Genomic DNA, 12,542 nt, shown 5'->3' on the forward strand with positions numbered 1-12,542 from the left:
GTTCCTAAGATTGTATCATATTTTTTTGTTTTTGTTTAAGATGGACAATACCCCCTAGCCTGACAAGCCAGACCCACATCAAGATGTTTGGTCTGGAAACTCACCATAGACAGGGCTCAATCCGAGGGGCGGGATAAACAGTTGTCTTTCAAATTCCCTCTGCACGCGATAGGATAGCGCTACACCAACCAGAGCAACGAAGGTGAAACAGAGCTTGTTGATAGATTAAACATTCACCGGTCGGCTACACTCCGAACACATCTTCCCTTTTTAAGAATGACTTCAGTGCCGTTCTTTGTTCTTTTCTCAGAGAAAAGCTTAACTCCAAGTCTTCCAGAGTCGCGGTCAAAGCTGATTCGAAAGACCACCAACGCAAACACGCAAACGCAACTCGGCCGTCGTCATTATGGCCCCGCCAGCCGACTCTATACATTGACGTGATCGACAGATTCAATTTGCTGCCGCTAGGGTGCGTCTAGATTTCTAGGCTACAATACCCCTTCAATATCCTCCACTTTTGTAGAAAAGTGAAGAATATGGCGATGACATCCTGCCCCCACTCCCACAGTATCCATTAGTACAGTTTACTGCAGAACACCTCATTATGTCATTGTGAAATAAACAGTTGTGGAAATGTATAAATTAAAGCTAAAGCTCCAATCTCCCGAAAATCCTGAAAAGAGTCTGTTGGTGCCTTAGTGAAAATTTGCATAGAAAAGCTGTCGATCGTGATGTTTTTATAGCGTGAAATAACTAACTAAAACTAAACTTATTTTAAAAAACAAACACTGAACTAACGTCAGCATTATAAAAACTGTCTAAAATGACAGAAACATATTTGGAAAAAAATTATTTGAAGTGTAATTTGATTGTTTAGTTTGTCTATGTCCCATTTCATTACATTGAGAGGACGGGGTCATACTGGGACCAGCCACCTGGGGGGCGATCAAGACACTTTAGCTTGACTTTTCGGGACTCGTGTGGCACACTTATAGCCTGACAAGCCAGACCCACATCGAGATGTTTGGTCTGGAAACTCACCATTGACAGGGCTCAATCCGAGAGGCGGGATAAACGGTTGTCTTTCAAATTCCCTCTGCACGCAATTGGATATCGCAAAAACCAACCAGAGCAACATGAAGTGGAGCTAGTTGAAGCTAGTAAACGTGAAGATTAAAGTTTCGCCGTATCCGCTCGGCAAAACTCCAAACACATCTTCCCTTTTTAAGAATGACTTCAGTGCTGTTCTTTTCTCAGAGAAAAGCTTAACTCCAAGTCTTACAGTCACGGTCAAAGATGATTCGAAAGGCCGCCGAAGGGCAAGCACAACTCTGCCGTCATTATGTTAAGCCCCGCCCACCGACTCTGTAGTCTGTACACGGTGTGATTGGCCCAAACAGAGTTTGGTTTTTACAGCTCAGAAGTGTATTGAGAGTTGCTAGATGACACTCGTGGCAGATTAGATTTGCTGCCGCTAGGGTGCGTCTAGATTTCTAGGCTAGCACACTTGTTCAAAACCTGTAAAATTTCCATTCATCTTCAGAGCACAAACGAAGATTCTTTGTAATCTGAGCTCTGTCCCTCCATTGACAGCTACGCAACTACCACTTTGACCCTTCAAAAAGTTCAAGAGATTGTTAAACTAATCCATATGAATGAAGAGGTTTAGTCCAAATTTTATTAAGAGATTTGATCAGTTTATATGCTGAATAGATTTATTTTAGTCCATATCTTTAGCCACGGGCATTAATAGCGGTGTGTGTCCACTGGCGCAGAGCAGAGTGAGCATTTTCATGTCAATTAATTTAAAATGTAAAATTTTCCATTAATCACCTTTCATTGGTGTACTATCGAGAGTATTTTAATATTCTGCATCTCTTCTTGGTTTGTTATAGAAAGCACTCCAGAGAGTTGTCCTGCGACCACAGAAGATAATTGGAGCTGAATTACTTGAGGACTTCTACAGATCACACTGTCTGATGAAAGTGATCAGCGTCTGTAAGGACCACACACACACACAAACACCCATGCAGACGTCATAAGGCATTTTAAATAGACTGGGGAATTTTTATTCCCAGAGCTATAGATGCTCTGAAACAAGCCAATAAGCATTTTTTGTTACCTTTTCAGAGATAATATATGAGACATTAAGAGTTTTGCAGTATATATTAATTTCCATCTCTACACAAAGCTTATCCCGCATTTTGATTTAGCCATCAGATCTTCTAAACAACAACATGCCGACTAAATTATCTGATGAGATAACATCATTCAGTTGGCCATGCAAGTTGTTTGCCATGAAGAAGATCTGTATCTAGAACTATAACTGCGAAAAATAAGTTAAAGTTCAAGTTGGTTCAGGAACATTTTCATGTTGTTTACAGAAGAGTTTTCTAACCCGGTTCCTGGAGTTCCAGCAACACTGGACATGTTAGACGTGTCCCTAATCAAACACGCCTGAAACATATTCACATGTACTATTTAGGACCTCCAAGAACACAGTTATGACACAAAAGATCATTTAAAGTCATTATTGTGTTAAGTGAGAACATTGACATCAGATAGACAAATTAAAATGAAAATATTTTATTTGATTAAAGATTTTGATTTGATAGAATTTTCATTTTTGGATTAACTATAATTTAAAAACAAATTGCAGTAATATGGAAATATAAAGGCTTTTTAAATGAAATTATATTATAAATAAGAAACTAAAACTGCCAGTAGGTGGCAGGTCTTAATGATTTATTACGTCACGCTATATAATAGGAATGTGTTTCGTATGAATGTCTGGACATACTACATTCGCCATGTTGTCATCATTATCATGTGACTAACCAGCATTATTTACTGCCAATCTTAAATCCTCTCCCGTGGCCTCAATACTATATTAAAGAAGTAGGTTATCCGGGTACTTTTTGCCTACACTTTTATGAGTACTGAAGAATTGTACTGAGAATTCGGACATGCTTTTTTCTTCTCATATACTGTTTTCTGCTATACTATATAGTAGGGAAATTATGATTTTGGATGCAGCCATTAAGTCATTCATTCGATTTGTTCAAACAGCTGATTAATTCATTAATTAAGTATAATTTCTTAATGAATGTGCCATTGACCCATTGGTTCACCTGATTGATTCACTCAAAACACGGCAGAAACTAAACACAGCTGTGTGTTGCTCAGAGATGCATTAAAGGTCTGCTTTGGCTTTATAGGTAACATTTTCATTGGCAATTGAGAAAGATTTTTTATTTTGCTCAATATTGTGCCTAAAACTGTATTGTGTCTAAAAATATACCACAATATTAACCACAATTTATGTTTATGTTGTATAAATTCAGTGTCACATTTGCACTCACGCTATTTGGGACAAAAACATCCCTCGTGTGATATTACTTAACTATATCATGATGAAAGAATTTTTTTTTTGCCGTGATATCTTGAATTTTAGGGTAATTCTAACAGCATTGTATAGGCTTCATCATGCAGTGAGTTGTTGCCATGCTTCAGATTCATCACCAATCAACTTTTTTAAATGTAAGATGACCTACGTAGGTCTAGGGTGGATGTGTTTAAAATGCGTTAATAATTTGAACTATTAAAATTGCTAGTTCACCCAAAAATGAAATTGATGTCATCAATGACTCACCCTAATGTCGTTCCACACCCGTAAGACCTCCGTTCATCTTCAGAACACAGTCTCCACTTGTTCTGAAGTATACACATCCAAGTGTATACACACTTTACTGTCCATGTCCAGAAAGGAAATAAAAACATCATCAAAGTAGTCCATATGAGACATCAGTTAGTTCATTAGAATCTCTTGAAGCATCGAAAATACATTTTGGTCCAAAAATAACAAAATCTACGACTTTATTCAGCATTGTCTTCTCTTCCGCGTTTGTTTTCAAACCTCAAAAAAAGATTCAATCGGTTATGAATCAGCGTATTGATTCATGATTCGGATCACCAATGATTTCAGCAGTTCGGCAGTTTGACACGCGATCCGAATCATGAATCAATCCGCTAATTCATGACCGTCAATCATTAATGACATAAATTTCATCTTTGGTGAACTAACCCTTTAATGCATTCAATTTAAAGCCCTAACATAATGTCTATGCAAAATCAGACCTCTACGAAGAGTTCTGTCAATATAAAATCCTAAAACAATTTGCAACTTACACCATGAATAAAAATCAACACTATATTCAATAAGTAGGAGCTCATAAACACTGCATTTAGCCTATTATATTAAATAATGCACAAAATGTTGTTTAAATAGATTAGCGTGCAGGGCTGGACTGCGGCTAAAATTCGGCCCTGGCAAACCCATCCCATCTGGCCCATGAGTTCCCCGTGAATGTTTTTGCTGGGGTTAGAGCCTTAAATCGGAGTAAATAAATAACACTAGGACAGGGACAAATAATGATGAATATTATCAAATGTACTGCAAATGCAGATAACAAACTTAATATTTAACTTTTGTCACACAAATGCACCTGAACACTGATTTTGAGCTAGGATGCAGTAAATTTACTGCTATTAAATTCTGTCATCATTTACTCACCCTCATGTTATTCCAAACCTGGATGACTTTTTCTCTTCCATGAAACACAAAGAAGATATTTCGAAGAATGTTGACAACCAAGCCACTTTGGTCAGGCTACCGTTGAATATTGTATGGAGAAGAGAAAAAAAACACTCAAATGATTTTCTTTTGTTACACAAAAAAAATAAATTAATTCAGGTTTGGAAGGACATTAGGGTGAGTAAATGATCACATTTTTGGGTTGAACTACCCCTTTAAAAACAATCATATTTTTCAAGAGTTAACACATAATTTATGTAAGTCACTGATATCTATCTTTCACGAGGCTATCATTGAAATAACATTTAGTTACATTTTAAAGAGAACATGTTTTGTCCTTAATGCATGGGATCCAAGCTTTAAAGCTGTTTTGTTGAATTATAATGACATTTTAACTTTTTTTAACAGTTTAACTATTGTCCAATTTCCTTTAACTGTAAGATCATAGTAGTCACAGGTAAAACCATGCTCTTTAATACCATGGGTATATGGTTTCTAAAATATATAAACCATAATAAACTATTGAAATTGTAATAAAAAAATATTGTAAACACGTGTAGAAAATATGAAAATAGCCTCTATAAAAGTGATTTATATTCTGCAAAATATTTAATATAAGTAATAATAGCAACATTTTTTAATAAATACCTTTCTTCCAAAACACCATATTTATTTACTGTTAGTAGCTGCCAGGTAAATTGTGGTTACACACAAGTACAATGTGACAAGTTTGTACTTGTGTGTATTGCTGTTTTCCACTTTACCTCGTCATGTATTTACATGGTCGCGGCTGATGCACCACAGAACCTGTAATGTTTCCATATCACGAAACACAATTTGGAGTCAAAGTGCCATTCATCACTTTATAGAGCAGCAGAAACGTAGGCTCGTCAGCGGCTGCACTGCACGGATATTCGTTTGTTGCAGTTTAATGCACAATGAATGCGCTCAAATAAAATAAATAAATAAAAGCGCCTGATATGGAGGGGAGGTCTCTCTCGCATTGGCCTGCCTATTCAGGAGACAAACCAATGGGTCGCTGTCCCTGCATGATGGGCCAGTCAGTGGCAAATAAATAAATAACCTTGTATCGGCCCCAAAGTGCATCGGCCCACCGGGGAAACTGCCTGGTATGCCAGATTACCAGTCCAGCCCTGATTAGCGTAGCATGTCTAAAATGGCTATAGTGGTCAATTACAGCAGGAGTTGTTGTTTCTTGTCATTTGTCTGGTATGAGGAATTTTTTTCTTTTTTACTATCATGCTGGTGATAAGATGGTGTCCTCAGTGTCTGTCTCAGACTGTCTCGACCTTCAATAAACAGGGCCTTATCAAACACATTTACAACCCGTGATACAATCAATGTGATTCAGACACTGACTTGTGTGCTCTAGACTCTTTCCACTCCGAATGTTCTTGTGCACCGTAAATCGCAAAACAACAACATCAAGAGGTGGAACATATCTGCCATTCTGTTTAATTGCGTAAGGAATATAAATGACTTTAAATTATGACATATAGGCTATAATTGATGTATCCAATGTTGTTTCTCTGCCATAAAACCAGGAGTGAAATTTATATGAAGAACAAACATGATGAATCTATTTTCTGTAAGTGGCTTTGTGAATGTTTGTAGAAAACGTAAATATTTATAATGGAAATACATATGGAAATACACAAGTAGCTACTTGTTGATTTTATTGAAAGCAATATAGTCATTAGCTTATCTGGTTAAGTTCTCTGTGCTAGGCACTGCAGAGATAATAAACCAGGACAAGTCGCACATGACTGTGACGTTATTAAGAAAAACATGTCAATGGTAGGAGTTGGAATTTCTCAAATGATAAACAGTCTTTTGTGGAAAACTTTGTTTTAACTGATTCTGATTGACAAATGTTCCACGGTGTTGATTAATTTTCTTTGTAGGCTCGGCTTCATTGATCACATTAGAGTTTGCTTACCTTCTTTGTCCATTAATTTACATATAATTGAAGAGTTTGATTACTTCAATCTTTTATTATTTGACAATCAGTCATTTATCTGAAAATAAAAAAGAGTAGATTCAATCAGCTCTAGCACAATCTCTGTGCTAAGCTTAAGAACACTCCATAAGGTGGTAAAATTATTGCTTTCAGAAACTAACAACAACATTGAGACACCAACATTAAATAAACTGTTAAATGTTGTAAAAAAAATTATTGGAATAATTTCTAATATAGCTATATGGTTTTACAATGATTTTAGGTGTGACATTCAAGGACAATTTACATTAAAAAATGCATTTTCCCTCGTAATGGTGTAGTTACATCATCTAACCAGCTAGCCAACCTTGAGATCTTGGTAGTACAAGGTCAATATAATGAAAGAGAAAATCCTGCAAAGCTTGAAATTCTTTATTATATAACTACAATTTTGTTAAAGACAATCAAGCATTGGATTTTCGCCAATATATTGTATCTCCTTGTCATAGCTCACCTCAAAAAATATAATTCAAATTATCGTTTACTCTCTCCACGGGGGCAATTCTAGGATCTTAATATTTCAATATTAGATTTCAATAATTCAATATTTGGGGGGCTTACCCCCCAATAAGGGTATGATTAATAATTTGTTTTAAATAACCAGCTAATATTGATTACAAATATAGACAAACTTTATATTATTGTAATAGCCTAAGTTGGCAAAATGTGGGTTATATATATATATAAATTTGTATGTATGGCCGGTTTCACAGAGGCTTAAGCTAGTCACAGATTAAAATCCATGTTTGAGCGGTTTTAACTGAAAGTAACTTGCTCTGATATATTCTAAAATATGTCAGTGTCATTGTTTTGTCTCAAGATTCACACCAGTAATGTTTTTCTAAGCCACATTTATAAAATATACTTAAATGTCCTAATTGAACTAATCCTCCTTAATCTAAGCCCTGTCTGTGATGTTTTTTTTAAACACAGTATTTTTTAACTCTACATTTCAGCAGTAAAGGTATTTTACGGGTCTCATTTTCATTCATGGAGATCACATGGAAAAATTCCCATGCTTTAGTGAAGGATTTCTATTACCTGGTAGAAAACAAACAGTTTTATGATTAAGACATGAAATCACCACTATAACCAGTACATGGCTGCAGAAGACTACTCATTTGCCATTTCCACTCTCTTTTATTGTTCTTTTTCCATGTTTTGCTTTTGGATGTATTATAAAAATCAATATTATAACACATTTGGCCATTTTATTGCACTGAAGTTTGAAGTAAAGCATGAGTAGGAAAAGTCACAAAGACTTATACCATTAGATTTCTTAAAATAAATAAATTAGCCCAGATTTTACAGTGGATGGGAAACCGTCTTGAATTGCTCCCTCATCATATTATGTTAATGCATTTATGACAAAGAACTACACAGATGCAGATATCATAACAATCTATCAATAAATGTACACACATTGTCCTCTGCTTTTGGTGCTGGCACTGCACTGCTACGGATTGAAGAACACTCAGTACAACGCAGACTATTAAGGCCTCCTAAAATGGGCCTAGCGGCGCCCCTGACTCGCCTTCATGCCATTCCAAACCTTTCTTTTTTCCTTCTGTGGAACACAAATCAAGATATTTTGAAGAACATCGGGGGATAAAAACTATATATTTTTAAAAATCATCTTTTTGTGTTCCAAAGAAGAAGAAAAAATGATGACAGAATTGTAATTCTTCGGTGAACTGTCGCTTTAATGCCAGCGTGAGCTTCAAATCTTCAATAGTTTTCTGTACTGTGACTCACTCAGGCAACACTTATTTGAACTAATGAAGTAACAGTCATCCTTTCCGTTCTCAAGGGTCAATAACCTTTTACTTCTCTCTGTTCTGGATTTGACAGTTTGTAGGTTTATAGGCTGTAAGTCTGTAATGATAGGGACCATAAAACTTGAGAAGTCCTTGGTCGCTTGGTACAGCCTGGTGTAATGACATCTGCCAAGATAATATTGCCTCACCTAGAGTATATCCCAGCCTACAGTGGGTTTTACATTTAAGAGGCCTTATCACCAATTTACCCAATTGCTAAACAGCACAGGGCAGTTGTTTTGTTCACAGCAAATGTCGATTGACAGGTCAAGGTTCAGGAGTTCAACCACATGAGTACTTGTTATAAATAGGAGCCATGTCAGTGACAGATGTGAGTCTCTCACAGCTTCAGCCTACATGAGGTTCAGGTGTAAGACACTGTGCCTTTGAGTTCTAGAATATACCAGGCATCTGCGACATCATGGATTGCGAATGTGATTGTTCAGACTACAGTAATGGACAGGCGAACGCCATCCTCTTTAACATTCTCAGCCGAGGCGAGTCCACTCAGAACGAGCTGAACTACAAGCGGGTTCCTCAGACGTGCCACTGCGAGAAACGCAGAAAAGTTTGTCTGAAGACACCCAACGAGACGTGTCAGGTTGCTTCGGATGTGCTAGTCAAGACGATGCACTTCATGAAGAGTTTGCCAGCGTTCCAGCAACTACCACCAAAAGACCAGCTGTCTCTGTTGCAGAACTGCTGGGCACCACTTTTCATTCTGGGTCTAGCCCAGGACAGAGTTCGATTCGAGGTTGATGACATTCCCGCACCCAGCATGCTGAAAAGAATTCTTCTCAACAATCAGGAGATGATGAACTGCGATCAAGAGCAGCCCACGATTGCAGGCGTGCAAACTCTTAAAGCGTGCCTCAAGAAGTTCTGGAGTCTGGATTTAAGCCCAAAGGAGTATGCTTATCTGAAAGGCACCGTTATATTCAATCCAGGTATGTTTTTTAAAATAAAAACTGTTTTGAACAAACTATTTAAACGCTAATTTATATCTAAATGATATATAGATTTTAAAATCCACTCACCCATTATTTTCCATCTGCAGATGTACCAGGCCTGAAGGCATCTCTGTTCATTGAGGGTTTGCAATATGAAGCTCAGCACGCCCTGAAGGAGGTCCTGTTACCTCTTCATCCAGAGGATAGAGGGCGTTTTGCTCGTATCCTCCTCACCGCATCTACGTTAAAGACCATCACTCCGAGCCTCATTACAGAGCTCTTCTTTCGGCCGGTCATTGGTCAGACAGATCTTCTGGACTTGCTGATTGAAATGCTTTTCACAAGGTAGTGAACCAAAGATTCACGGACTGGTTGAAGTCACACTTTCCAATAGAACATTTTTTACTCCAGTGTTGGAGGGGAAAACTGAGGTGCTAGCATTGGATGAAAATCACACTACGTTACATCTGAAATATTTGAAAAAAAAGTTACTTTAGCACGTCTTTGTTTACACAGTTTTATGAAATTACTGCACCTTTGTAATGGTATTTAGTTACACGTATGTGATTTATGTCTTTTTTCTTGGAAGATTGTTAGTTTTTTTTGCCTTTTGATAGAAGCACAACTTTTTGTATGAAATGGATTTTAAAAAATACAAAGCATTAAAAAAAAAAATGTATGTTCATGTATTGTCTCTGTGAGAAAAGTACATTGAATCTGGGGAAAACATGTAGGTTCATAAATATACTGCAATTAAATCGTATTTTTACACATTTTTGCATTATCACTCTGTCTAGTGTTTGCAATATACTTCTAAATCACTTTATATATATATATATATATATATATATATATATATATATATATATATATATATATATATATATATATGAAAAAAATATATATATTTATATATATAAATTATTATATATATATAAAAAAAAATCAAACTGGAACAATTCTCACAATATTTTCATCCCTAAGAGTAGCCCTAAAACAATTTATTTACTGCACATCAGCCCCCACAAATATTTAAAGACTTTTTAAAGACCAAAAAATTATCAAAGCAAATACTAAAGCAAAATATTAGATTAATATTATCTTTTGTTTTAGCATTTCAAAATGAACATATTTTGCACAAAATGTGTGTTTGTCCAATGTTAGTAGTAGAACATGTTCATAGTTATGTGATGATCTACACCTGAATTATCAGCATAAGTGTAGTCTGTGCACAGTATGGAAAACCCACATGATTCGCTGCAATTGCCAAAATATATACAAAGCACAGTGCGCACATGTAGCCTACAATGCAAATACAACTTGACCTTCCATTTCCAGTGAGAGGAATGATAACACAACGGCACTCTCTTAAACTTGCAATGTTGTGTGATTATGTAACGATGTGCAATATTTTTGAATTCTGTTCTACATCCTATTCAGTGATTAGTAAACTAGTATTTCAATAAAGTTTTAACCTGTCGAAGTTTTGCAAACGATAGTCCTCATGCTTTGCTAGTGTTAAACTGCATTCTGAAAAACTGTCAAATTGCGCAATCGTAACGCAGAAAGTTGTGTCTGCTGCTACGTGTTTAACCAGATGAAGTCTTATGGTGACACTACAGGGTCAGTGGCACAAAGGTAGATTTCCACAGCCCGTAACTGCACATTTGTTTGCAGATATAGCAGATGATTGCTCAAGTGACAAATACATTCAGTAAATGACAATAAGTGAAGTTTTTATTAACTAAATTTCAGGAGGAGCACGCTCAGATAATTAAACCTAATTAAACACAAGTGGAGCACATCAAGCTAATCAACGACAAGAGGGGTGTATATATACAGCATATATACGTGTGTGTATATATATATATATATATATATATATATATATATATATATATATATATATATATATATATATATAGGTGGGTATATATATATATATAGGTGCTTTCCTGTAGCTCAACCAGTAGCGCGTGATGCTAGCAACGCCAATGTCATGGGTTAGATTCCCAGGGAGAGCAAGAACTGACAATAATGTAAAATGTGTACCTTGAATGCAATGTAAGTCGCTTTGGATAAAAGCGTCTGCCAAATGTGTAAATGTAAATACAGCAGATTTACCTTATTTCGTTGACCATTTTCATTTTTAGCATCCCTCCACCACCCCATCTCCTCACTTGATTCTAACAAACTCTTATTAGATGTCAACACAATCTATAATGCACTCCAGTCCAGTTCTAGAGTATCTCTATCACGGGGGGGTACTCTGGGTTCGGGCCAAATTCAGAGCCCGGAGCCCTCCCCCGGACAGCACGCCAAATACGCATAATCTTTACTCTATTTAATTTGATGTAAGTGTGAACTAGTGAAATTCCATTTAGTTTCTTTAGTGATGTTAGGATATAAATTGAGCAATTTTGTTTGCAATTCTAAAATGTTTCAAACATTGCATGTTAGAAAATGAAAATGGTTCATAAGCATTTTATAAATAAATTTGTGTAAGAATAGAATTCACATTCCATTGTAAGATGGACAAACGCTTGGACAAAAGTTATGCACATTTTATGTATTTATATAAATATAAGAGTTGGATGTTTTTTGGACATTCTAAATGGTTGGACTTCTGTACAATTTCTTCTCAAAAAATTCACAATAGTACTCAATGCACAGATTTCCCAAACAAAACCAATTACAAAGAAAAAAATGGAATAATAATTTATATCTTTATGTAGACTTTCCATAGACGTAATGGTTTTATACTGTACAAACTGTATATTCAAGCTCCCCTACACTAACTCTACCCCTTGACCTACAAATTACAGAAAATGTTCTCCATTTTTACAATTAAAAAAAACAAAACACTTTGTATGATTTGTAAGCTTTTTTTCATCATGGAGCCCAGCCAATTGGCCCCGCTGTTAAAATGTTCACATTTGACTATCTTAGTAGGGGCTTGGTCTAGATGTAGGTTAAACAAGTACACACACAAACACAGCCTATTATGGCTCTAGGTTCCGGTTCCGCTGTCTTGATAGTGTGTACTATGGTGCCCTCTTGTGATGATTAAGCAACACAGACAAAAAAGCTGTTAACTTCTTTTCTACACAGCCTGCCATCTGTCTTTTAAAATATACTGCATGCAACAATGCATTATATAG

General features: G+C 36.1%; 1 protein-coding gene across 1 annotated transcript; it reads left to right on the forward strand.

Moving 5' to 3' along the window:
* Nucleotides 1-8,113: 8,113 nt before the first annotated feature.
* On the forward strand, nt 8,114-10,050 carry nr0b2a (nuclear receptor subfamily 0, group B, member 2a). The gene is made up of 2 exons (XM_067449525.1): nt 8,114-9,378; nt 9,489-10,050. The coding sequence occupies exons 1-2, from the start codon at nt 8,853-8,855 to the stop codon at nt 9,728-9,730; spliced, it is 768 nt and encodes a 255-aa protein (XP_067305626.1). The 5' UTR covers nt 8,114-8,852; the 3' UTR covers nt 9,731-10,050.
* The last annotated feature ends 2,492 nt before the right edge of the window (nt 10,051-12,542 follow it).

This window comes from Pseudorasbora parva, chromosome 7 (assembly GCF_024679245.1).
Source record: "Pseudorasbora parva isolate DD20220531a chromosome 7, ASM2467924v1, whole genome shotgun sequence".
Classification (NCBI taxonomy): Eukaryota; Metazoa; Chordata; class Actinopteri; order Cypriniformes; family Gobionidae; genus Pseudorasbora; species Pseudorasbora parva.